The sequence below is a fragment of the Miscanthus floridulus genome, chromosome 14, assembly GCF_019320115.1.
Source record: "Miscanthus floridulus cultivar M001 chromosome 14, ASM1932011v1, whole genome shotgun sequence".
Taxonomy (NCBI): Eukaryota; Viridiplantae; Streptophyta; class Magnoliopsida; order Poales; family Poaceae; genus Miscanthus; species Miscanthus floridulus.
In genome coordinates this window covers 73,198,083-73,225,213 of record NC_089593.1, presented here as the reverse complement: position 1 = coordinate 73,225,213, position 27,131 = coordinate 73,198,083, and the positions used below count along the sequence as shown (strand labels likewise).

The window sequence follows — 27,131 nt, the reverse complement described above, 5'->3', positions numbered from 1 at the left end:
GAAAATCGACGTCAGGATATATATTTACTCTCGTAGGAGGGGCTATATCGTGGAAAAGCTCCAAACAAACCGTAACTGTATCCTCGACAATGTATGCCGAGTTTGTAGCATGCTATGAGGCAACGGGGCAGGTGAATTGGCTGAAGAAATTCATACCTGGATTGAAAGTGATTGATAATATAAATGAACCACTGAGATTGTATTGTGATAACAATCCAGCGGTACAGTATGCTCACAACAATAGGTCAAGTGGTGCTGCCAAACACATTGACATAAAGTAATATGTTGTGAAAGATAAAGTTCGGGATCATATAATAAATCTTGAGCATATAAGTACAGAGAAAATGCTCGCGGATCCGCTCACAAAGGGCTTACCACCCAACGTGTTCAGAGAACACGTAGCCGGCATGGGTTTAAGGGAAAGCCTATGATTCCTGAACATACGAAGGGCCCAAAGAAAGTTTACATTTCAAAACGGAGAAGTGTATTGTGGCTGTTAGTCTAACAGCACTAATTGCTGTGACGATGGGACAGTTCTATGCACTAATCTGTGATGAAATAGGATGGAAGCAAGAAAAATATGAATCGAAAGTTTGAGTAAGAATTAAAGAACGAAGAAAGTGATGAGAGATCAAGGGGGAGAATGTTGGATTGATCTCCCACGCCATTAGGCCCAACGGCCTTTGGGCCTTGTTCTCGCGCCCTGATCGGGGGCGCCCAACCCTACATGGTTGGTGGGCCCCCGTCGCACAGCGCTATAAAGGAAAGGTGGGGGCCGGGGCTCGTAGTACAAGGTTCACCGCGCCGCCAGACACCCCACCGACATCCTAACCCTAACCCGATCTTGAAAAGGGGCGCTGCCAGTGACGGGAAGCACCACCGACGCCGGCAACGCCACCCCGACACATACGCCGCCGCCAAGGACGTCACTGCACCGACTCCTCTCTCCACCGAACGTCGCTGCCGGCGTGCAGATGGCATCAGCGAACGAGATCCCGACCGGCGCTTCCACCACTCCGACTGCTTCGACCACTACGGCCTTCGATGGTCTGCAACCTCTCACTCCCCTTCTCTCTGCCTCTCTATAGATCGTGTATTAGGATCTTTGATTACTGGGATTTTGACTCGATTGAGTCCTACGAAATTTAACAGCAGCCTCTAAATTGTACTCCGCATGGGAGAAACTGCTCGATGACCCAAGCTGGAAGCCCTCCATGATAGGTGCAGTTGGCAGCGATTATCAGGTAGGTCATTTGTCAATAGCATCTGTTACTTTGTAGCTTGTGACCTTGTGTAGTTATGTGTTGACAATCCTTATAAGATACACTTACCCACCTTTTTTGTGATTAGGATGAGGTAATATGTGTTAATGATGAGAAGCTGCAAAAGTTGAGGAGGGAATGGGGGGAAGGCCCCTACAAGTCTGTTGTAGATACACTGGTGGAGAGGAAAGAGTATGACTTTGATGGGACATTAGCCTGTGATCTTTGGAACTACAAGGAAGGGAGGAAGGCTATTCTTGGAGAATGCATTGACTACCTTCTTGATCAAGTGAAACAACTCACCATCATCCGCCACCGCAAGTCTCGCAGGTTAGGTATAATGTCAAGAATTATATGGGCACATATTACTAACTATTATTTGGTATGAGCATTGTCACGAACTCACGGCTTAATAAATAATAATCTTAACATATTTTCATTATGGGAATGACATTTGTTAGTGTATGGCTGCTTCTGACTCAAGCATTAGCTTGTCCTCAACCATTTTAGAATCAAGATGGAATTTCATTTGATTTATTGATTCATATGCAATTTAGTTTGTTTGACACTCAGTACATATATGTTAGGTATTCAATTCAGCAGAGATGCTAGTTTTTGTGTGACTAGTTTTCGGATCATTGAAAATAATTCTAGGGAGTGGCAGAACTGGAATCTATATGATTTGAATGTCACATGTTATCTGCCACATGGTTGTTAAGACTCTTAAGAGTCGCACAGCTCCCATGGATAGCCTTTTAGTTTTCGTATTAGTCAACAATGTTGAACATTTTCTTGGTTGCATCTTGAGTTGCAGTTTTTGAGCTGATGCCTCTTTTTTTAAGAGGTATGAAGCCGAAACTTTTCCTTTGTCCAAAGCAAAATGAGTCACGCAGAAAATCATGTTTCCTTCTCTGTAAGATGCAGAACCCCTGGGTCCACCGTTAAGTCTATTTTCTCTGAAAAAAAAGTTTATTTAATTTTAAAATAAATTTTCAAGAATCATGTGCTGTTATGATGCTGTACATTTTTCTGCATCTGAGCTCATGCTTCTCTCTTAATGTGCAGGATGAATGGCAGTTCGTGTGCTGCTGCTCATTAACCCTAGGATTTAACAAATAACTGGGAATGAAGTTCTGAGCTTCTTTTGGTTCTATATAAATATGTCATGATAACTAGCAGCAGCATGACTAGTGTGTTACTCACATGAACTCCACGCTTATTAGAACTTACTCTGACGCTTATTAGAACTTACTCTGATGTTTCGGGGTCTGAATCTCTTGTCGTTTTGTACTTTTGTTTGATGACTGACGACTGAAGATTGAAGCAATATCGAACTCATGCCTGAATTATTCATTCAGTTCCAAAATGCCTGTGTTGCATGTTAATTCAGTTCCAAAATGCCTGTGTTGCATGTTCTGCGCTCCTGCTGTTGTGTGGCACTACGAAAATACTCCACCCTTTGAATTCAGCTGCACAAGCAGGTTCTGAAGCCACCAGGTGTGTATCATCAGATATGGTCCATTCCAAATTGTTGTATCTTTTTTTTGAGGGGAGGGGGGGGGGGGGGGGGGGGGGGGGGGGGGATCTTTTAAAAAACAAGACTCAGCAGCCGAACTTTGGTAGTTGAAACTAAGAAGTGCTTTTGACAGATTCTGAAATTCAGAATGAACAGATGGACTGCTTTGTTTCACACTGAAGTAAAGCTGGGAAACCTCTGTTTTCTAACAACAAGAATGATGAACAGATTCGGAAACAATCAAAACCAAAGAATGATGAACAGATTCAGAAACAATCAAAACCACAATCAGGCATAATCTTAGGGGAAAACAGCACGAGTTGTCGAGTTGTATTGCATGCACGAGATTCAATTAGATTCCATAATTAGCAGTGCCGGCCACGCGCCTAATTAACCGCCGTGGCAAATTAAGCCGCCGGAGCGTCTGTGGATGGAAATAGAGAAGATGGAAACATCCCTGGCAGAATCACAATCATCAAGAATGCAAACGAATCGAGGCGGATCCGCGTCGCCGATCCAGTATCAGCGGCGATCGCGCGATGCGCTGGTGGCGATCGGCAGCCAGCGGCGCCATGGATTGAAGTTGGAGCGGCCGCCGCGGATCCACGTTCGGCAACGTGTAGTAAGCGTTCGTTCTGCACCTTCTCCGGCGGCTCGACGGTGAGGTCACGCGCGATGGCGGGCGTGCAAGCATCGGCGGTGCTGCGGGCCGGCAGGTGGCTCCTGCCGCTCACCATCCCAGCGTGCTGCGTCGTGTGGATGCTCCTCGTCTTCTCGCCTCCGACGCCCGAGCTCGATGCGGGCCACCGCCAGAGTTTCCACGTGAGCGTTGGGAAGACCGTTGCCGCGATGGACCGACGGGGCACACCGCCGGTGCCCGAGCGTGAAGATGTCGTACACGCGTCACCGCCGCCGCCGGACAGTCTAGCGAGAACAGAAACCCCACCGTTGTCACCGCCACCGGCGCCGGAGAACGAAGAGACCATTGACACGTCTCTGCCGCCTCCGGAACGCCGACCAGGAGCACGACCCTCGCAACCGCTGCCGCCGGAGCGTGAACGGATCCTTGACGCGTCGTCACAGCCGCCGCCAGTGCGGCAATCAAGAACAGAGATTCCAGCTTCGCCACCGCCACCGGAGCCGTCTCATCAACGTTTGGCGAGGGCGCAGAAGAAGCCGGCAGCCGTGGGCGACCGGTGCGCCGGCCGGTACATCTACGTCCAGGACCTGCCAAGCCGGTTCAATGCCGACCTGCTCCGCGACTGCCGGTCACTCTCGGAGTGGACGGACATGTGCAGGCACGTCGCCAACGCCGGCATGGGCCCGCGACTGACGCGCACCGGCGGCGTGCTCCCGCCCACGGGCTGGTACGACACGAACCAGTTCACCCTCGAGGTCATCTTCCACAACCGGATGCGGCAGTACGGCTGCCTCACCACCGACGCCTCCCGCGCCGCCGCGGTCTACGTGCCCTACTACGCGGGGCTCGACGTGGGCCGGCACCTGTGGGGGTTCAGCAACGACGTGCGCGACACCCTCGCCGAGGACCTCGTGGGCTGGCTCCGGTCGTCGCCGGCGTGGGCAGCGCACGGCGGGCGGGACCACTTCCTCGTCGGCGGCCGCATCGCGTGGGACTTCCGGCGCGAGGACGGCGGCGAGTGGGGCAGCCGCCTGCTCTTCCTCCCGGGGGCGAGGAACATGACGGCGCTCGTGCTCGAGTCCGGCCCGTGGCACGTGGGCGACGTGGGCGTGCCGTACCCGACCTACTTCCACCCGTCGCGCGCCGCCGAGGTGGCCTCCTGGCAGCGGACGCTCCGGCGCGCGCGGCGGCCCTGGCTGTTCGCGTTCGTCGGCGCGCGGCGGCCCGGCGAGGGCGGCGGCGGCACCCTGCGCGACAGCGTGATCGACCAGTGCGCGTGGTCCCGGCGGTGCGGGCTGCTGCAGTGCGGCCGCGGGAGGCGCAGGGACTGCTACGCCCCCGGCAACGTCATGCGCCATCTCAAGAGCGCGGCCTTCTGCCTGCAGCCGCCGGGGGACTCGTACACGCGGCGGTCGGCGTTCGACGCCATGCTCGCCGGCTGCGTGCCGGTGTTCTTCCACCCGGGCTCAGCTTACACGCAGTACAGGTGGCATCTGCCCGCCGACCACACCAGGTACTCGGTGTTCGTGCCGGGGGACAGCGTGCGCAACGGCACCGTGCGCGTGGAGGACGTGCTCCGGCGGTTCGGCCGGGAAGAAGTGGCGGCGATGAGGGAGCAGGTGATCCGGATGATACCCGGCATCGTGTACAGGGACCCGAGGGCTCCCTCCGTGGAGTTCAGGGACGCCTTTGATGTGGCGATCGACGGCTTAATAAAGAGGGTCAGCCGGATCAAGCGGGGGCTGCCTCCACGGCAGGACGACGACGACCAGCGACGATGGGATGGCTACTTCGACATGCGGTGATCTTGTGCTGCTCGCTCAATCGCTCATGCACACTGCTCTTGCTTTTGGACTGCACATACCTAGGCAAAGAGACGAAGTTACTTTGGCCCGCTGTATACTGTTTACCATCATCAAGTTACTGTTGACCGTCACCATTTTCGTTTTAGCTCATACGGAGTCCTAGATAGAAACAGAACCATCACTTCCTTTTATCCATTGGACTTGCTAGCGCTCGGACGTCCAATCCGGGACACTAGTGTCCGGACGGTACCGCACAGCGAGCCAGCACCCCTAGCGCGTCGAGCTCGCGAGCGAGCGCCGCAGCAATGGACCCACGCTGCTCCGAACATCGCTCGCGCCACCCCGGACGTCATCCACGCCGCCAGCCACTTCCCACATGCATTCCATATGTAACATCCGATCTACTTTTGAAATATCCTGCTGCAACAGTTGCAACATACCCAAAAAAAAGACAGATGAAACACTTGAAACAAGCGTCCAAAACACTTGAAAACCACAACAAACATATACAACATCCAGATAAACACTCGCAAACATACGTATGAAACACCTAAAACACTTGAAAACATATGTTTGCAACATACATGTATATGCAACATCTAGATTTAATTTTACAGCATCCAGATAAAACACTTGCAACATACGTCTGGAACAGATGAAACATTTTGAACATACACTTGAAACATACATGTATAGCCATTACAACATGTGCAACATCCCGATCTACTTTTGCAACATCGATATACAACGCTTGCAACATACGTCTGAAACATCTGAAACACTTAAAGCATACTCTTGCAACATGCGCTTTCAGCGTAGCATCTATTTACTGCTTGGACGAACGGAGGCTCGTCAATGCGGAGCTCGCCGCTCCGGTGGAGAAAGACCATGGTGGGTCGCTCCGGTGGAGAAGGCGGACCGCGCGCTGGAGAAGGCCGCGAGGTGGAGTGGGGCGCGCGGCTGGAGAAGGCCGCGGCGGGTCGCTTCGGTGGATGAGGTAGGGCGCGGCAACGACGATGATGCAGAGGGTGGGTGAGGGCTGGAACAAGAAGCTTGGATGGGAGGGGATCTATGGCTGCCTAGATTTTGTGCTGCCCAGCACGGGCCCAAGTGGACATCATGACTGGAGGCGGAGGGGCGGACAGCGCGGTGAACACAGTGAAGGGTGGATTGGGGGAAGTTATTGGTCGCAAAGATGGGGGAGTAGGGGAGCATGCCGGTCGGGCCGGTTCACTGCGCAGGCCCAGGGAGACAGCATCCGACCATCCGGGCGCCCTGAAGGAAGCATTTCCATTTATCCATAGACAAAGCTTCTCTGATTTCACCATAAACTAGAAAAAAACAAAGTTTTCAACTTTTCGTAGATCTCTCTTTGCAACTTCCAACAGAAAGTACAAATAATAGTAACATGTTGAAACTCTTCTTCCCAAAGAGTCCACATCACATTCTGTTAATGTTCACAAAACTGAAAATCGAAGTCACTCAAATATAGCTTCGTAGCTTCAACCATTATTAAAGCATCATAACCAATTGATGAAAATGAAAAATGGTTGCACAAAAAAAGTGAACCGTATAAACAATTATGATTCTGAAGCATAAGTGATACAGCGCAACACAGACCAAACATACTGAACAAAATGCAGATTTTAAATCGCCGGATAACTGGAACTAGCTGGGTGCATTTTGAAAATGCAACATACTATAAATGTCATCCAGCAACAAATTTTGATTCAACTTAACCATAAGAAAAAGAAGAGCCAAACATACCAAATGTAGACATCAGGGACATATTAAAAGGAGGGAATTGTAAGCACCGCAACCCCAGAATTGAAGCAGGAAGAGGCATAAATACCAAATTTAGACATCAGGAACATATTATAAAGAGGGTATTGTAAGCATTAAGCACCGCAACCCCAGAGGTGAAGCTTAAAAGATCCATCTTAGATACTAGTAGTACTTAGAAAAGTGCCAATATTAGTACAACATTATGTTGGTTAAGCATTTCCGTTTATCCATCTTACATACTAGTAGTACTTACACAGGTTTACTGAGAAAAGTGCCATTACAGAGACGAGGGGCTTTACATGGTATATTACTGAGAGCTTGCCAGTGTTAGACCATAACAAGCTCACAGAAGCAGAACTAGCAATAGCAGACAAATCGAGCATGTCTGACAAGGTGTTTCTAAGAAAGAACAGAATGGAGCAAAAGAGAGCACCTCAGGCTCACAAAGAGCGAGGGCGCCTATACTAGCCAAAATAGCCTGTTAGCGCATCCCACAAAGTGTGGCAAAACCGAACGAGAGCAAATCAGATCTCTCCTTCAGGTTGTAGGACTGCTTGCTTTATTCTATACCTTAGTTTGCTTAGTAATACTACTGTGTTTTAGGGAGGTAAGTGTTGTCAAACGATCTTGAAGTGCTCAACCATGAAGCCACAGGTGGTGCAGGACTTCAGTAGTGTCACTGAGGCAAGGAAGCATCCCCGGCAAGCGATGGTGTGCATACATGGTGAGCATCTGACGATTGCCTCAGCTCCACGGCAGACAACCATCAACTGGCACCTTTGATCTAAAGCACGCTCCGTGAGTCCCTGCAAATTCATCAACTGGTCAGACCAATCCAACTCATGTAGAAACAAATTTTCAAACAGTCCACAAATGATATAAACTATTTCTTGACAAGAGGGCGTCAAAGGCAATTCTAATTGTTTCAAGAGTATTCATTACCATGTATCTGTATGTTGCATCCACTGCAGGGGATGACTTAACTCCACTTACAGAAGTGCCACAAACCATGCATGCTCTGACATTGCACCTCATCATGCAGGCAACACAGATCTTATGAAGGCAGGGGACAAGCTGCATCCCAGCTTCACAAGATCGACATATGATGCAGCAGTCACTCCTGGGATATGGAGTCTGAAGTACAAACAACAATATTAGTACAACATTACTCTGAGCTTAACCAACATAACAAACATTGTAAGTTTGCAGGCAGGCAGCCCTTACCAGGTACTTGTCCCACTGAGACTGGAAGAAAGAGAATCTCATTTCACCCTCGCAGCTGCTGGGAGTAACTGCTGGCCTTTCAAAAGGACGATCAATGAAGCATGCTGAAGGCCTGGACTCAATCAACTCAAGCTTTCTTGAAGGTCCAAACTCAAGCAAATTAGGCTTCGGTATAGGTCCAGAATCATTCTTTTGAGGAAGAAACCCAGACTCAATCAATCTGGGCCTTGCAGGTACACACTCAACCAAATCAGGCTTTCTTGGAGGTACAGATTCAATTAGATCAGGCTTTCTTGGAGGTACAGATTCAATCAGAGCAGGCTTTACTGAAGTTACAGATTCAATCAGATCAAGCTTTGTAGTACTGACAGGAATATCGTCCAGTAAGCTACCATTGTCAGAGGAACTTCCATCCTGCAGGCTTTCAGCACTGCTCCTGCTGCTCTCATGGCCATGCTGACTCTGAACACAAGTCTCACTGCATGCATCATCAACTTGCTGGATCTGAACATTGGTCTCACTGCATGCATCATTACCCTGCTGGCTGTCAGAGTTATGTGGGGAGTCATCCGCGATGTTGGCATTAAGCGGTGATCTTGGGGAGTGATGATCTGACACTGATTCTGCAAGCTCGTCATGATCAAAGGAGCAAGGCTCTAGCAAGGGTACATACTTCGGTCGTGAGAGTGGTGGAAGGAGGACCATGTGCGTTGCAGGTCCACTTCCAACAGGAACAACACACATTCTGCAGATGCCAGGGAGGGAGCGCATAAAGTCACTTAGCTTAGGATAACCAAGTGCGGTGTGATCAAGCTCCATCCTGCAAGTTGCTCTGAAATCACCCTTCAGAGAGCTCAACGGATACCTCTCTCCTCCAAGTCGTGCTGTTTCATCCTCAAGAAATCCTGGCAACCACTTCCTGAATATAAAGAACCAAGATGGAAGGCATTTTTCTGGCAATGGTCGTCGCTTCTGGAGGTTGTGTTCCTCAGTCAGTTCACCATCCAGCACCCTGTGGACCATTGGGCGCTCCTTGGTGAATTGCCTCAAAGAAGTATATCTTTGGTCTTCTAAAGGCAAGTATGCTCTAGCAACAGCATCCTTTACCTCTACTCTCTTCCCAAGCATGTAAACATGATGAGCTTCCTTTGCACTTATCATATCCTCCTCTCTCTCAAATTTTACAAAGCCAAAACCTCGAGACTGAACTCGGTTGCCAATGGGTATCCCGATGACTACTGCTTCCTCCACAGGACCAAATTCAGCATTGAAGAATTCAATAAGGTACTCTGTCAAAAAGGAACAACAAAGAAAGTTAGAAGTGTGTGTTGGTTTAAATTTGTTAGCCACCAAGCAGTGCAGCATTTATGAAGTTTTACCAGAGTCTACTGAAGGTGGGAGGCCCCCAACAAAAATTTTGCGAGTGTAGTCATGCTTGGGCCAATGATTGTTCTAAAAAAGAATGTAATGTAAGAAGCAAACTGAACAAAAAAAAAGTAAGTATTGACAGATATAGGGATGTATGCTTAACTTACCCGAGGCGCAAACTTTGAACCTTGTGCTTGTTTTGGAACATATTGGCTCTTACTCTTAGGTCCTTGTGCAGAACGATTACTGGACCGGAAATCACGTTGGCCTACTGATGTCTTAAGCCCAGTGTAGCTGCAGCAAAATTCAAAGAAATTACAGGTGAGAAGTAAAGATGTTATAATTCAAGTAATCATGTAGAGTTATAAAGTAATATCATGTAGTGTATACCAGACATACCTTTCATCACAGTAATCCATAACAAGATCATCAAATTCATCCCCAAGAAGCTCTTTGTAAATTTCCTTTCTCATTACACGATTCTTTTGAGGTGAGCTATGGTTCCCTGAAGCTAGAACACATTTCTGTTAAAATGGAAATTTCTAGATGTCCACAGTTATTTAGTAATACCAACAGAAATGTAACCTGTTAATATGGAAATTTCTAGATGTCCACAGTTATTTAGTAATACCAACAGAAATGTAACCAATCTATATGTAGAACACATTTCTGTTAAAATGGAAATTTCTAGATGTCCAAAGTTATTTAGTAATACCAACAGAAATGTAACCTGTTAAAATGGAAATTTCTAGATGTCCACAGTTATTTAGTAATACCAACAGAAATGTAACCAATCTATATGCAAAAAATGTAACCAATCTATATGCACAAAAAAAGGGCAGACCCAGTGCCGGAGGCTCCCACATGAGTGGGGTCTGGGGAAGGGATAAAGCGAGACAAGCCTTTCCCCCGCAAAATCTACGGAGAGGTTGCTTCAAACCCACGACCTGGTGACTCAGTGAGACAGCTCTCACCACTGCACCAGGCCTGCCCTTCTGTAACCAATCTATATGCAATTTAATTAATAAACTACAAGAATAAACTCTGGGCTTGTCCATTACAGCTGCAGAGATCAAATAAACTACAAGAAAGAAATGGAAGTAGATGTCGGTATATAACTTACATGGTAACACATTTGCAGAGCTAAGAATGAAACGCATGTCCTAGGATGTTGCCACGTCAATTGGTCTTTGCTTTCTGTTCATGTCAAATAATTGCAGAATGTTAAGTGCATCAGATTATAAACTAAATCATTCTTTCTATTGTCATTTTGCAACTCATTCTTTGTAATTCGATTACTTGACTGTCCTCTGAAGATTTATGCACCTCAGGTTCCGGGCTTTGGTATCAGCCCCAAAACGCAAAAGAAGTTTTGCACAATCCACATAACCATTCTTCACTGCAAAGAATAATGGGGTTTCTTTGGTCTTGGTAGGTATATCAACACAATCTTGGGCATGAAGCAGAAGTGACTTTCGAAGCAAAGAAAAATAAAACCAATTAGTCACTTTCATAACTCACAACAGAGTAATTAGAAAAGTAAGTAGCAAGAGGATACCTGAAGAGCTTTGTAATTGCCCTTAGCTGCAGCGCTGTGTACTGGTGTGAGTCCTAATTTGTTCCCCTGGAAAACTCTTGCGCCATTCTTGAGCAGAAGCCACACAATCCTGCACAATGACAGAAAAACTAAGATGTAAGAAAGCAACTATCTTATGATACAATGGATAGGAATATGTAATTTCTAAGATGTGCACCTTGGCTCCTTGGTACATGAAGCACCACTAAGGCACCAGTGAAGTGCTGTGTTCCCTTCAGAGTCGGCTTCATTGACATCAACATTCCCCATCAGGAGCATCTTTATGACATTCATATCTCCAACCTATACAAGAAAGGCTGATCAGCAGAAGTCTCTGTAGAGATACAGCTGTAGCCTTAAAAACTTCAGCATGTGATGCATAGCACAATTAGCGTACTATAGAATCAACCTCACTTCAGAAAAAAAAGTCAGTTTCATTTTTCATGAAAATCAGTTTAGACCCGCAAACACACATTGGATACACAATTCACATTCTAGTTATAGTAGTAACTAAGAGCGCATTTGTATTTTATAGAAATACGTAGTTCAGTCAGATATCATGAAAAAGCGACATAAAGAGGAGCCTCACATATAGGATTTGGAAATAGCTATCCTACTGACAAAGGCATTTATGTGTTACTAAATGAACAGTGGTGAGTGGTACCTTAGCAGCTCTCAGTAGAGGGGGTAATGTTCTCCTGTCATTGTGGTCCCTCCATGATGCCGATCCAAATTGGTTAAGCAGCTGAATCTCACAGAGCAGGGCCTTTCTCCTTTCATTTCCATCACGAGCTGAAGCATCTCCCATTGATAAAGCCTCATCCACAATGGAGTTGTAGATTGAGCGCTTTGTTCTGACGCCCTCTATCACCACACTCACTTGTGACGATATCTTCTCTTCAACCACCAGAAGCAGCATTGCCAATGCAGGGACACTTCCTTCCATGGCGTATCTGTAAGCAAGCTCCCCAACCACTCTGGTTTTCTCTGCCAGGAGCCTTATTGCATTGAGATCCTACACACAGAGAAAGGTGTCAAGCTTGGTTAAAAAGAATAGCTATGAATGAACAATTCAGACAATGCACAAGTGTAATAATGAGGATACGAACCCTTTGTTTAAGAAACGACAGAAGATCCTCAATTGGGTTGTCCACCGACCAGTTAGTTTGAACTCTGAACAAAACGAGGAAACACATCTTATCTTACAGTACAGTTAATTGCAGCAAATTTGGGGACTGAAGTCAGTCAAAGGCATGCATTACTAGCAATGGAATACATTCACATACCTCCTACTCATTAGCGCGATCTCAAGTGGGAGAAGTGGTCTCCCGTCAACCACCCTGAGATCAGTGCGGGCGTTCTTGGAGAGTAACAGCTCTATGCACCTGGCCGAGTGGGTCTCAGCTGCGACGTGGAGCGGCGTCCGCGTAAGCTGGTCCCTTGCGTCAATGGGGGCCGCCGTGATCCCGCTGCCGCCCTCTAGGAGCAGCCTCGCGCACTCCACCGCGTCGTGCTTGCAGGCGAGGTGGAGTAGCCTCGCGGACATCTCCTGGTCCAGCACCCTCGAGGCGTCGGAGCCCTTGCGGATGCGGCACATGGCCTCCTTCCTGAAGTTCCCCACCGCCGAGAGGAGGAGCGCTGTGTTGTCCTCCGCGACGGCGCGGCAAAAGTTCTCGTGCTTCACGCGCTCCATGCTGCCTCTGGTTCCTGCCCCGCTGGTTACTTCGCTTGAGTTCTGCGAATTCAAAAGAGAACAGGCTGTATTAGAACAAAACAATGACCAAATTGCTCGACTTGCTTTAATTGGAACTTGTACAATCATAATAGGCGAACTCTTATTGCAGTACCCTCAAGCAACTCATGATCGAAACTTCAACTATCACTGCATTCTATGAACAGTGGCAATCAAAAGCACAAGGTCTGGAAACAGCAAGCTAAAAAAGATAGGCCAGAGTGGAATCTGTCAACAAAATTCAAGTTTGCATGCTATCCTTGGGTTGCCACTACAAAGACAAGTCAGAATGGAATCCGAGAAAGGCATCAGCCACCTTGCGGCGAATTGCTACTGCTAGTGAATTTAATGCACTACCCAAGCAACTCACGAAAAAGGTTTAAAACGACCTTCCAAAATTAACTCAACTTCAAGCAAGCACAGCACGGAACTGAAAAGGAATCCGAGATCACGAAAAGAAAACAAAAATGCAGCCAGTCAAGATGCTCCATAGATCACGGAATGCTATATAAGCATCCATTTGACGACCATGTAAGAACAAGCAGAAGAGACAAGACTTCACACCAAGCCTGTGCCATGTTCAGACCATGGTCAAATCATAAGGACACCACGGCCTTGTTTACTTTGCAAATTTTTTTAAACCTGATGAATAGTACCATTTTCGTCTTATTTGACAAATATTGTCTAATCGTGGACCAACTAGGCTCAAAAGATTCATCTAGTGATTTCCAACTAAACTGTATAATTAATTATTTTTTTACCTACATTTAATACTCCATGTAAGTGACTAAAAATTAATGTGACGAAGAGAGAGCGAAAAAACTTGGATGGCATCTAAACAAAACCCACATAGAGCTCGGTCACATCAGCAATACTAGATGGCCACTAGTCAGGTCTACGTACTGTAGATGCGAATGACACGACACGGACTGTACCGGATACGAAGCTACCCAGCCACGCAAGAGATTTGTGCGAAAGATTTTCTTGTGAGGGTGTGTTTAGTTCCACCGTATTTCTAACTTTGATACGGTGTAAAAAGAAGATTTTTCGTTATATTAAATTTATGGTATATATATGAAGTACTAAATGTTGACGAAATCAAAAACTAATTGCATAATTTAGTTATACTTTGAGAGACGAATGTTTTGAACCTAATTAATCAATAATTGGACAATTATTACTAAATAAAAACAAAACGTCACCATAACTACAGTGTAGCAACGGTGAATCTGCCGCCATCGAATCGGCCTAGCTAAACGAGGGCTGAATCCACACCACCTAGGAAAGAGTAGTAAGCTGTGTTTAGTTCCACCCAAAATCTCAAAAAGTGCTACAGTATCTATCATATCGAATGTTTGTGGTCCGTGCATAAAGCATTAAATGTAGATAATAAAAAACTAATTACACAGTTTGGTAGGAAATTGCGAGACGAACATTTTAAGCCTAATTAGTCTATATTTAAACACTAATTGCCAAATAAAAACGAAAATGCTACATTAACCCAAAATTCCAACTTATGCAACTAAACACGCGCGTAGCTGGCAGCAAGTCCTCAGAACTGTGAAGCATACGAAACGTCCCAACCCCCGAAGGAATCCCAAAAATAGCATGGACGATGGTGGGATCGCATCGAACCGCACCGAAACGTCATTAGCGCCAGCGCGTGAATCTGCCAAGTAAAACTCAACAAGCCATGGAAAACACACAAAACCCAAACCGAAAGGCAAAGCTAGAAATAGAATGTGATGGAATGGGCGGCACATGGAGGGGACGATCAGAGAGCTGGAATTTCATCTGCCCGGCGCTCCCGAGGCTCCCACATTGTTGCGCAGAAATTTCATCCCCTCCGTCAACACGGCTGCAAAAGCAAACCAGCACCACCGAAATCCATCGGAGTAAACCGCGTCACTGGAAAAGGCAAACAGCCAGAGCCAGCAATGGCGACGAGTTTTCGATCGAAACCAAACCGCGTCACAGGAAAAGGCCGCAATGTCGACGAGCTCCGACCACCAAAAGGCGGGGAAAATGCGAAGGCGAAACAAAACCCTATGAGCAACAAACCACAAAACCACAACCGTCAGAATCCGCCGGGATGAGGCGCGGCGGAGGGTTGAAGAAGCACAAATTCGAGCGGAGTAGCAGAGAAAACTCAGCGAAATGGCCGGAATTCGTAACCGAAACCCGCCGGCGCTCACGCTGCATGCTGCGAGCTGGGAAACACACGGCGGCGGCGGAACTCGCGAGCGAAGAAGCCGAGCAGAACCGCAGGAGAGTCCCCCCCAGAAAACCCCAAATCCCGCTGAAGCCCCGCGGAATCGCAGCATGGAAGAGCGGAACACAAACGCGCACGGCGCACGCACTCGATCGTCGTCCACGATCTCAACTCCAAACCAAACAAACAAAAAACGAAGAAAAAGGAGGGTGAAATCCCAGCTGATATGATCCACGGCCGCTCGCCTCGGCGAACCATCATCGGCGGCGTCAGGCAACAGAAGCGCGCACCACATTCGCGAGGAAAACCACCCGGAAAGACGCACGCCAGGAGACGAAACCAGACGCCACGCACGCACACCAAGCCACGACGAAATCACATGAGAACAGCAGGGAACCGCAGAAAGGCAGAAACCCCCAGCGGCTTGCGCATGCGTGCTGCGACGAACAAGGTGAGACGAACACAGCCGAGCGCGGACGCGCCATTGGTGTAGCTAGCTAGCTCTCGCGACTCGCGAGCACCCAACGCAACAAGGAGGAGCTCACCTCTCCCATGCGCGCTCCCGGCGCGGCGCGGCTCATCCGTCCTCGCACCACACGGGCGCTCGCCTCCCCCCTCCCGGAAGGATCTTCGTTCCTGCTCTTCCTTGTGCACCCCCACGCCCCTCCCAGCTTTATGCCAGCCCTCCCCTCCAAAAACCGCTTCACGAATCACGATCGTCTCTCTCTCTCTCTCTGTGTAGTACTGTACTCACTCGATCACCACGGGGGCAGCAGCGTCTCCCTGCCCTCTCTCTCTCTTATCTCTGGCAGGTTGATTCGCGCTCTACCCACTCCCCGTACCCGTCACAGCTTTTGCCCCCCTCTCTCTCTCCCCCCCGCTTTAAACCCTCCTCGTCGCCTTGCGCTTGCGCACGGCCAGCCGGGTCACCCGTTTCCTCTTTTGCCGTTTCGGGCAACCGGGCCGCTGCGACTGCGACCGGCCGCGCCACGGGAACCCACCCCAGCACAAAACCGGAACCAACCAGCCAGCAACCCCCGCCCCCACCACCCCACCGCGTCCGCCCGGTGGGGCACGTGGCGGACTGGCGAGCCTCCGGCAGCCGGGATTGAGAAGCTGCTGGGAAGGTGCCGGTGAGAGGCGGGCGGGCGGGCGGGCGGGCGGACGGACCGACGGGTTCTGGAGGAGGATGCGTGGGCCGGAGACGGACTTCGCGGGACGGACCGACGGTTCTGTAGCGCGGAGCCAGAGGAGCTCAAGACCGTGGCTTCACCGGCTCCGGCTTCCTCAGTTCATTTTCTGCCTCGATTTCCGAAACGGTCCTGCTACAGTGCAGCTACAGTGCCGCGAGGCGAGGAGCGAGAGCCCCCACGAGCTGCGCCAAAGAGGGCCTAAATTGTGCCTTCTCTTCTTGGCTGTGGAAGACGGTGATCATGAGGGTGAATGTAATTAAGCTGACGACGGGAATTAAACAATGTGGTGAGTTTACCGTCGCCATCGCCCATCGGATGGTAAGTTTCACCAGAAGAGAACGGTTTGGGGGTGACCACCCAAAAAGCGGTCGAAATGGCCGTCCGTGTTGCTTATGAGGTGAGTCGACCCGGGCCTAAACTTCCACATTTTATATTATATTATATTAATAAACGACCCAAGGCACGCGCACACGGCTGGCGCAGTGGAGAACTGGAGATCAACGTGCAAGCTGGCTCCGTTCCGTGATTCCGTCGTCCAAGCATCTGCATGCCCGCGCGTAACGGCCGGGGGCGTTGGCGTGCGTGCCGCCGGGGAGACAAAAGCTGCGCCCGGCGTTGCAGTGCCAGCAGTACACGCCGCATGTCAGTAGGACAGGGGGCAAGCAGCCCGCAGCTGCTCCAGCCAACGGCAGGCGGGCACGGATACTAGTACTCTTCTCTCCCACGCACGTCCTCCTCTTGAGTCCTGACCTCCTCCCACCCATTTGATTCGTTTCCACTTTCCACTTCCGATCACCTCTCCGGCTCTCCCGAAAGAAAAAAGTGGTGGATCGGACGTGCCGTAGCCGTACGTCAACCGCGAGCATTTTGCAGGCCCAGTGAACCCTTGAATCAAATTTTAGTACTCGGCCCGATTCAAATTTTAGTACACGCATTTCGTTAGGAGAGAAAGATACAATATACAATAGTATCTATAAGGCTTCACCTCCTAAATCTAGTCGCTTTTTACTTAAACACTTTCACTAAATGGGACCAACGCCGGTCCAAAGATTTTGAGGGCCCTCTGACGAACTCGTCGCGACGGCCTCTCTAAACCATGTATAAAATCTTATAATATACTTATAGGCATAAATTTTACTTGCAAAGTGAAAACAAATTCAATAATATATTTTTTATTTAACCAGTCTGATAATTATCTTTTTCGTTTTCTTTTCTCAGCCCCTGATAAATGTTTCTTAGGTAACATTCTAAAATCCTAACACCTAAATTAGAGAAAAATCATGACTATATGAATACAAAGTACTAGAAATCTGGAATACTATACAAATAATTAATTTGGATTAAAGAAAACAAGGAAAAAATACCTAGGGCCTGGACATGTACAAGAACAACGCATCGGCGATCGCAATTCACAAGAAGGCAACAACCAAGATGTCGTCGACGTGGAGCCCTACCTAGTTGCCGCCGTCGTGCGCCGTTCTCCGACAAACGACAGTCTAGCTCTCCATGCCGCGCGTGTGTGTGAGTGCGTCGGGTGTCACCGCATCGGCACGACTGGAACTCACGAGTCGCGATCGTGATCAGACTACGGCGCCCTCGCCTACTCTCTGCTCGAGGGCCACGACGAAAACTGGGAAAGAACGACAGAGAGGCCGACTCTTCTCATTAGTTTGCTGATATCTAATGGACTATAGGCGCCTCGGGGTTTGTATACCTGGACTTGGGCCCCTCCCCTGCCTGGGGCCTCGGCCGTCGCACCCCATGCCTACCCCCTAGGGCCGGCACTGAATGGGACTAAATGAGCTTTAGCCAACTAGTCACTCAAATATTGCTAAATGGAACTAAACCTCACCTTTTAGTCAGGCTGTCTCACCTTTTACTCACTTTGGAGCCAAACACATGGACTAAAAGACCTCTTTTAGTCTCTTTTAGTCCACCAAACCAAACAGAGGGTAACTAAAGTTTAGAAGTGGGTCTTTAGGAGGTGCAAACCAAACGCGCCCTAAAAACATTGTACTCCCTCCGTACCAGGAAGGAAGTCGTTTTGGCTCTGTTAACACTCTTTTGGACACGTTTGCCCCCGTCTCCTTGTTCCCTGTGCTCCATTAATCGCGACGCCGCGGCCGCAGTCAGTGACTCAGTGCGTCGCTCGATCGCTCGTCTCCCCTTCCTGCTTCCTTGCCTTCTTCCCTCGCTCGCGCTATGGAGTCCACGGAGATATTTCGTCGCCCATGGCTGGTGCCGCCGCCGCCGCAAGCCTACCCGTACGCTGGCTCTGCTGGCGTGCTGCTGTGGTGACGACCGTGAAGTAGTAGATGAAAAAGAAAGATACCAAGACAGAGCACTAGAACACATCGGTAAAGTTGAGAGCAGAAATCACGCATCAGGCAAAATCACAAACGGTCGCAAAAAAAGAGAGGTAAAATCACGAACGGCAAAAACCGGAGCGCCCATTTGCACAGTGCCATGCACATGCAAAATCACGCATCAGGCAGGAAAAAATTGGGCCAAACAGGACTCGAACCTTGCTACTCCAGTCTCAAGCCACAGCGCACTAACCAATCTATCTGCCAACAATTGTTGCAGTGGAAATACCTGTAGCCCTATTTAATCAGGACAAACAGAGAAAAATATATCTTAATTAACCAATCATTGGTATGCTAAATGCTGTCCTAAACGACTTTCTTTACCAGTATGGAGGGAGTATTCATCCTTCACTGTCACACTACTCCTGCAAAGCTAAAAGGTTGTAACTACTGTAACTTTTTCCCATCTCTCTGCTCCCAATAAGCCGCTCTCTAGCCACAACACGCTCTCCTAGAACTACTTCGCATTTGTGTCAGCCAAGGTCACCGGCGCTTCTGCATTCCACTTAGCTCCTCTGTGAGGCCACTGTTCTTCATGACTTGGAAACTCAACGCATACGTGGAGGTTGGGTAGCACTCCACAGTGGTGCATTAGGGAGCCCTAAAGGGAACAACAACTAAAGATGATTAGTATATCCAACAAGCATCCACTGTTTGGTTTCTTGGATATCCTTAGAACCAGCATTAGAGCGATACAACAGGTGCAGGGACTAATGCATGAATCCTTTTTCCATATGCCATTCACCAATCCACAAAAGCAGGGCGACTGTCCCGATGAAGTAAAAAACTAGACCATCTGTGTCGGCGGAGGGCATGTACCACTATAGCAGACGCTTGCTTTGCTGAGTACAATTACACTCGATAAAAAAGGTTTTGCACTCGGAAAAGTTTTTATCGAGTGCTGCACTCAATAAAGAGATATCAGCATATCCCTTCACGGCAAAGGCTTCTTTGCCGAGTGCCGCATGTCGGGCACTCGGCAAAGGATTTCCCGAGTGCCATGACGGCACTCGGCAAAGAAAAGCCGCCGTGATGGCCAAGTCACAGTGACAGCCCCTTTGCCAAGTGCTACGCGTCGGCACTCGGCAAAGAAATGTGTTTTTTATTTTTTTTAAAAAAATGCTTTGCCGAGTGCCTGAATCTGGCACTCGGTAAAGCTTGTTTTCTTTTTTTTGGATTTTCTTTGCCGAGTGCTGTAGGTAGGCACTCGGCAAAGCTGGGAAGCTTAGTGTCCTAGATCCCCAGCTTTGTCGAGTGTCATGGTCATGACACTCGGCAAAGAAGTGAAAAAATTCAATTTTTTTGGTTTTTAGTCTTTCATCGTTGCAAACAAGATATACATCATATATATATATATATAACACAACTATATATCACACAAATATATACAAATATATATCACAATCCACCACAAACACAAACATAGCATACAAGTATCACAATCTCGACTCCCAAGTCCAAAGTCCAAACAAACAAGCATAGTTCACAAAGTTTACAAGTGCATTATATCACAACGGCTGCCATTTGAAGCTCACGACGACGGTCTGGGTTGGGATGGCCCAAAGTGCGATCCCGGCGACCCTCCGAGGTGATTCGACGCCGCCCTCGATTGATGCTGCACAAAATAGAAGAGATTGCACGTGAGCAACAAGAGAATAGATAAATATGCAAGATAAATATCCGCCACTACGACCACCACCACCACATCACCGCCATCACCAACACTTCACCACCAACACTACACCACCACCACCACCACACCACCATCACCACATCACCATCATGACCACCACCACCACCACACCACCACCACCACCACCATGAGCACCACAACACCGTGACCACCACCACCAACACCACACCACCACCACCACCATGACAACCACCACACCACCACCACCACTAGGTTTCTCTAGGTTTCACTAGGTTTCTCTAAGTTTTAGCATAGAAAGTAAAACTTCGTACTTATACTCACTGGGGTAGAATCAAGACGTTGTGGAGGTGGATCTGGAGCAAGCAGCGTCTGTGGAATCGCCCAACCTTGTTGCTGGCCAATTTGCTGCATGAACTTGATCATCTCGGCCATCTGCCGCTGATCTTGCTCCCGCTGGGCCTCCAAAGCCTGTAGCCTTTGCCGCTTGACCTCCCGCTCGACCTGCAGTTCCTGCACCTGGGCCTGCAGCATTTCACCCTAATGTTTCAATAATACATAGGTAAGGTATGTAAAAGTCAAAGAACAATGAATGAAACAGGAATGCTTACCTGGAGTGCCGACACCGCAGTCGGCCGTTGGCGTATGGGCACGCTTGAGCTCGTGCTCGATGCTCGGAGCTGGTGGAGAGGAGGAGTAGAGGCCGTGTCGAGGACGCCGTCGCCAATCCAGAACCGCCCATACTTTTTGCCTTGCCCCACCCTCATCACGAGCTGAGGATCAAAGCGCTCCTCGGTTCTCAGATCGTAGCCCAGCCCATGGACTGACCTTGCCGCTTCCATGTACGAAGAGAGGCGGGTGTGGACGCTGGAGTTGGTGTATGCCTGAACTGGGGCATCTGGGTCGTACTCGATGTCGGTCGTTGCCTTGCCCATGTGAGCCAGAGCATATGCCTTGAGTTGACCAACTGGCTGGCCACCGTGTGCATCCAACTACGAGAAAGACAACAACATGTGGTTAGAAATGATGCAGAATTGAGCGCAGCTAGATTAGAGCAATGGCGGAGACTTACATATGCCTTTGCATATTTGCTGAGGCTGCAGCTGCCCTGATGGTGAGGTACACCTGGCATCTACAAACGCCTGTCGTAGGCCTCCTCGTGCTTCTTCTGCCAGTCCCCATCCAACCAGGTGTCCACAATATATTCCTAGCAATCGGGGTGGGTGGCGCACCAGCTTGGAATCGCCTACATGACATCTAGTAGACGACATATCAGAAGATCAAATTAGGCATACTTAATCTCAAAAGAAATAAATATTCATGTTTTGTATTTACCTGTATGTACTGCTCCCTTGTCAGCGTCATCCGTCTTGCCTCCTCTTTGTTGACACACCTAAGTAGGAACTTGGCGTTGTAGTCTATGTGGGCCTAGATGCGGGACTCGTAGTGCAAGTCCGTGACACGCCTTTTACAGGAAGCGTAAGCCACCTGATACGCACTTTCCTCCTGTCCCTCCTAGATTCTGAAGAAGTCCTACATAAAGACATGAGGTATCCATTATTTTATTTCAAGAATGTCTAATGAATGCGAGGAATTGAGGAATGTAGTGCAAGAAAGACTTACCCACAACTCCCTAATCACCCGATCTGCCTTGTTTCTACAATGGATGCCATTATGATCTGGAGCATCCTGCACGAGGGCATAGTGGTCGAACGTCCAGGCCGGCTCCCAATCCTAATCTCCTTTCCTAACCAGGCCAAGGAAGTGTTCCTTGCACAGAAGTCCCAGGATGCCATTCACATTGTGTGCCGGGGCCGCCTAGTCCACAAGCACCCAGTTCCTGCATAAGTGGTCCACAATAGTTATTAGTTGTTATTATGATTTTTCAACATATCAAATGAAGAACATATGAAGTTACTTACTTATCGCCCTCGGGTGCAATCAGTGGGCGCCTCTCAACAGGTATCGGTCGCTTCGGGAGCTTTGTGGGACCTCGCTAGTAGGGCTTCGATGTACCAGAGGAAGTGGACCCCCCTACCGTCGCCGCCTCCTCGTCCTCCGTCGCTAGAACCGCCTCCTCATCCTCTGTCCGTGGATCCCCGTCCCCGTCCACCGTGTGCTGAAGGTCGTCGTCGTGCATAGGGTCGCGTGAGGAGCTACGCCCATGGTCAGTCAACAGCTTCCGCCTAGGCTTGCCTCTCGGCCTCCTCGGCCTCTCTGACGCCTCCGCCTCCTCAGCCGCCGCCATGTCCCTCCGGTTGGCGTAAATCAAGGGGCAGCTCCTCCTAGTGTGCCCCATCACCTGCAATTAAAAAGAGTAAACCAATAAGTACAGATAAACGAGACGTACTTAGTAAGAGATGCAAAATAAAGAAAATGTAATTACAAAATAACATAGTATTACATGTATTTCTAATATTATTCATGATCGGGATTATCTGGATGATGGGTATCGTCATCACTATCAAGATTGTCCAAATCCTCAACAGCCTCATCCTCATCGTTGTCATTGCCTAGTCATAGTCCGTCAAGCATTTCCAAGTCCTTCGGATCATGCACCTCATTTGCAGCGTCCTCATCAACAACCCATTCCTCGTCTGCTTCCATTTCGATCTCTCCGGTTAAGTCTATCTCAAGCATCCCTGGTAGCCCCTCTTCTTGTTGATAGAACTCTCCATCATGCGTGTTTGGGTTCAAGTTGTAATCATTAGGGTTTGGGTGAGGTAATCTACCGTGTGGTGATACCTTGTGCACAATGTACCAACTCTGAAGATGTGGGTCGGTTTTGCAAGTATATGGACAATAATAAACTTGTGTGGCTTGTTGAGCCACAATATAGACATCTTCTCCTGGATAGAAGAAATCCTGTCGAGTTTCGACTATCCAAAGTTGATGGGACTTTCTCGATACTGTAGGATCAAACCACTAGATTTGAATATGATAGGATTAAGTGCTTTGGAACCATGGTAGTCAAGCTCGTATATTTCTTCAACTATCCCATAATACTCCTCCTGATCAGTGCCCAGCGTAAATACTCCGGTATTCGTGGTCCTTGGATTGGGACGACTCTGCTCGTACCTTGTTGTGTGGAAGCGATATCCATTCACGTCATAAGCGTTAAATGACAAGACCTTATAGTCAAAGCCATTGGTCACCTGTCGTAATTCAGCACTTATAGACACATCTCTTTGGCACTGCAAGTTCAAGCAGGAGAGAAATGAAATCAGGCAACTTGGAACGTCAAACTTAGTAAGAGCTAAGTTGGCCGGTACCTTTTTTTGGAACCATGTAATGAAATTAGGTGAACCATGTTGAAGAAGGGTCTCTCGTTCATGGTCAGAAGGTGGCCTTGAATGGTGCCAGGATTCATAAAAAAAACTCTCTACACCGACAAGGAACAATGTTGTTGGATGTACAAAAGTTACAGAGTATGTAAGAAGTTCATTGAGAACTTACCCTAGATACGTTTCCACTTCGTCAAGGTTGGTCAACACGTAGAGCATGATCATGCGCCACTCTTCATAGCTCAAGGTCTTTGTGGTCGCTCCACTTGCTCTCCCACGTGGCCCTTTGAAAAGGCTAAGGGTCGATTCATTTTCATCCTTGTTGTACCGAGCGGGTGGATTATGCACGCTAGGAAGGTTCTCATTATAGTATGTTGTTGTGAAGTTTGACACCTCCTCATGAATGAATGCCTCAGTAATGGAAGCCTCAATCCTGTCTTTGTTTCCACATTTCTTGCAAATAGTCTTTAGACATCTCTCGATTGGATAGCACCAACGGTTCTGCACGCCCCCCCATTCGTGCCTCGGATAGGAGGTGCAAAATCAAATGCTGCATCGACAAGAAAAAGCTAGGTGGAAAGATCTTCTCCAACTTATAGAGCAACAGAGGTGCCGCTTTTTCCATCTTCTCAACCACTTTCACAGATACCTCCTTGGCACAAAGCTGGCAGAAGAAAAAGCTCAACTCTACCAGCACCTTCTAGACATTCTCAGGGACATAGCCTCGAACCATCGACAGAAGAAGCCGCTCAATCCATATGTGGTAGTCATGACTCTTCATCCCTAAGACTCAGCCAGTCTCTGGGTTCGCTCCCCTCCTTAGATTCGCTGCATACCCATCTGGGAACTTTAATGTCTGCATCCATTGTATCACTTCCGTCCTGTACTTCTTTTCTAAGATGTAATCAGCCTTAGGCCTTTTCCATGGCTTGCCATCTCTTGGAGGCAGCATCTCTAGCTTTGGTCTATCGCATAGCGTTGCCAGGTCCACTCTGGCCCTAGGGTTGTCCTTTGTCTTGTCAGGAATGTCCATGAGTGTTGCCCAAAGTGCTTCGACGACATTCTTCTTAGTGTGCATTACATCTATATTATGTGGAAGGAGAAGGTCATCAAAATAGGGAAGCCTATCCAAGCCTGACTTATGAGTCCACATATGTTCGACACCATATCCCACAAAGCAATCTTTCTTTGGATTATCTTTCTTTTGACTATCTTTCTGTGGATTGACCACAAGAGCATCTCTCTAAGCATGAACCTGGGCACCAGTCATCTTCTGAGGCTCAGGGTCGGTCACCTTGACACCTTTCATGAAGTTCTTGGTGTCTTGTCTAAATGCATGGTTAAGAGGGAGGAACTGTCGATGCTTGTCGAACGACGAAAACTTGCCACCCTTCTTCAACCAAATGAACTCTAGTGTTGTCTTGCATACCGGGCATAGGAACTTCCCATGGACACACCAGGCGCTGAATATCCCATACGCTAGGAAGTCATGTATGGAGTACTAGTACCAAACATACATTTTGAAGTTTTTCTTTGTAGCTCGGTCGTAAGTCCATACCCCTTCATTCCAAGCACTGATCAATTCATCATAAACAGGCTCCATGTATACACCCATTTTGTTTCCCGGGTGCCCAGGAATTATCAACGTCAAGAATATGTTTTGCCATTGAAGGAGGACCCTGGGGGGGAGATTGAGGGGGATAGCGAACATGGGCCAACAAGTGTATGGGGCTGACATCATTCCATAAGGATTGAACCCATCCATTGCTAGCGCAACACGTACATTACATGCCTCAAAATCTTTGTCACGATGCTTGCGATTAAAGTTTTTCCATGCTTCACCATCAATTGTATCAAATGCCATTCTTGTGCCATGTCATCTGTTTCGCGGACTGTGCCGTAGGACTTTCATGGGGATCTCAAGCTGCTCCTTCTGGCCATCACCTTTGTCTACCTCCACATACCTAGAGGATTTACACTTTGAATAGTACTTTACATCCTTGTGATCTTTCCTAAATAGGATGCACCCCTTCGGACAACAATGTATCTGCTCATACGACATCTTAAGTGCATGAAGGAGTCTCTGTGACTCGTAGAAGCTGCTCGACAGAATATGACCCTCCAGAAGCAACCCACCAATAACTACCAACATACCATCGAAGCAGGCTCGACTCATGTTGTACTAGGACTTCAACCCCATTAGGCGTCCAATGGCATCCAGTTGACAAACCGTTTCCTTCTCATGTAGGAGCTTCTATGCCGAAGACAACGTTTGGTAGAACGCCTTTCCGGTTGGCTCTAGCTCCTCCTCATCCTCCTCCTCCATAGGTCTTTCAGCGAACGTTGCTTCGTGAAAGTCACCTAACCATCCTGCTACCCCGCCATCAGCATCAAATGCCTCCAAGCGTGGTCTCACCACCTCCTCTCTAGTACGATGGGCTTCACCATGGAACACCCACCGGGTATAGTTTGACGTAAATCCATACTTGCAAAGATGTTCCCCCATGATCTTCCTTGTTTTTCTTTTCCTATTTCTGCATTCGCTACAGGGACATAATGTGTCTCTCACTCCATTAGCTGCCTTGCCAAATGCTTTGTTCAAGAAACCCTCAGTTTTGTCCATCCATTCAGGGGTGATTTCAGCCTGACTTGGGCGGCCCGTGTACATCCACTCACAGTTATCCATCCTCTAGCATATACATGAGCGAGTAATATAACCACCAATTGCATCTGAATGATGTGCCTACTGTCTAATGGGTGAGGATAGGTCCTAATCCCACCCATGAATGCGTAGATGAGGTTAGTTTACATGCTCTACTTCGATCCAAGACAAAATTTCGGCAGCACCTCCCCACTGTTCTCCCAATACACGTCCTAGAAGGGAGAGTGTGTATCCAGAGAACAACAGAGAGGTGGTGCCGAAACTCTATCTTGGATCGAAGTAGAACATGAAAACTACCCCATCTATGCATCCGTGGGCTGTCCAAAAAAGTGGACAATCTAAAACAGATACGGTCTTAGATATGCGAAGATCCGCATACCTCCAACCGTACCTGTTTTGAATGGGAGACGCCTAACTAGGTTACACCAATCTACAACAATGATAAGGAAGAGAGATTATTCATACCTAGGGTGGTGGTGGAGTCAGGCTAGCAGGGCAGTGGCGAAGCGACGCTGTGCAAGCAGGATCGCAGCGCCAACGAAGATGATTTGGGTCGCCTACGTACTCCGGGTCCCCTCCGACGGGTCCTGCTCGGCAAAAGAAGAATTATAATACTATAAGTTAAAAATTTCGGCAGAACCTCCCCTATATGGGGAGGTTTCCAAAGCCTGCAAGAAAAAAGCCGGCACGATGGCCGACAGCATATATACGGCACGAAGGCCCACACATCCACATACGGCGCGAAGGCCGTCAATGACATAGAAGGCACAAAGGCCAACAACCGGGGGGGCTTTGTACCTTGGGTGGCGGTGGAGTCAGGCGACGTGGTGCCGGGGTCACCTTCGTCTCCAACGA

The 27,131-nt window shown here is 48.4% G+C and overlaps 2 protein-coding genes and 1 pseudogene across 3 annotated transcripts; 2 read left to right on the top strand and 1 right to left on the bottom strand.

Moving 5' to 3' along the window:
* Positions 1-534: 534 nt before the first annotated feature.
* On the top strand, positions 535-2,519 carry LOC136502610 (factor of DNA methylation 1-like). Of its 2 annotated transcripts, none has more exons than XM_066497861.1 (4): positions 535-1,047; positions 1,153-1,244; positions 1,351-1,592; positions 2,328-2,519. In XM_066497861.1, the coding sequence occupies exons 1-4, from the start codon at positions 975-977 to the stop codon at positions 2,359-2,361; spliced, it is 441 nt and encodes a 146-aa protein (XP_066353958.1). In that variant the 5' UTR covers positions 535-974; the 3' UTR covers positions 2,362-2,519. The 2 variants fall into 2 exon arrangements, with proteins under 2 accessions (XP_066353958.1, XP_066353959.1); XM_066497862.1 differs by having other exon boundaries at positions 1,351-1,597.
* A 591-nt stretch (positions 2,520-3,110) lies between these two features.
* On the top strand, positions 3,111-5,257 carry LOC136505991 (xyloglucan galactosyltransferase KATAMARI1 homolog). Its single transcript, XM_066501114.1, has one exon. The coding sequence runs from the start codon at positions 3,454-3,456 to the stop codon at positions 5,221-5,223; it is 1,770 nt and encodes a 589-aa protein (XP_066357211.1). The 5' UTR covers positions 3,111-3,453; the 3' UTR covers positions 5,224-5,257.
* A 1,963-nt stretch (positions 5,258-7,220) lies between these two features.
* LOC136505165 (uncharacterized) lies at positions 7,221-15,753 on the bottom strand (annotated as a pseudogene).
* Positions 15,754-27,131: the final 11,378 nt, after the last annotated feature.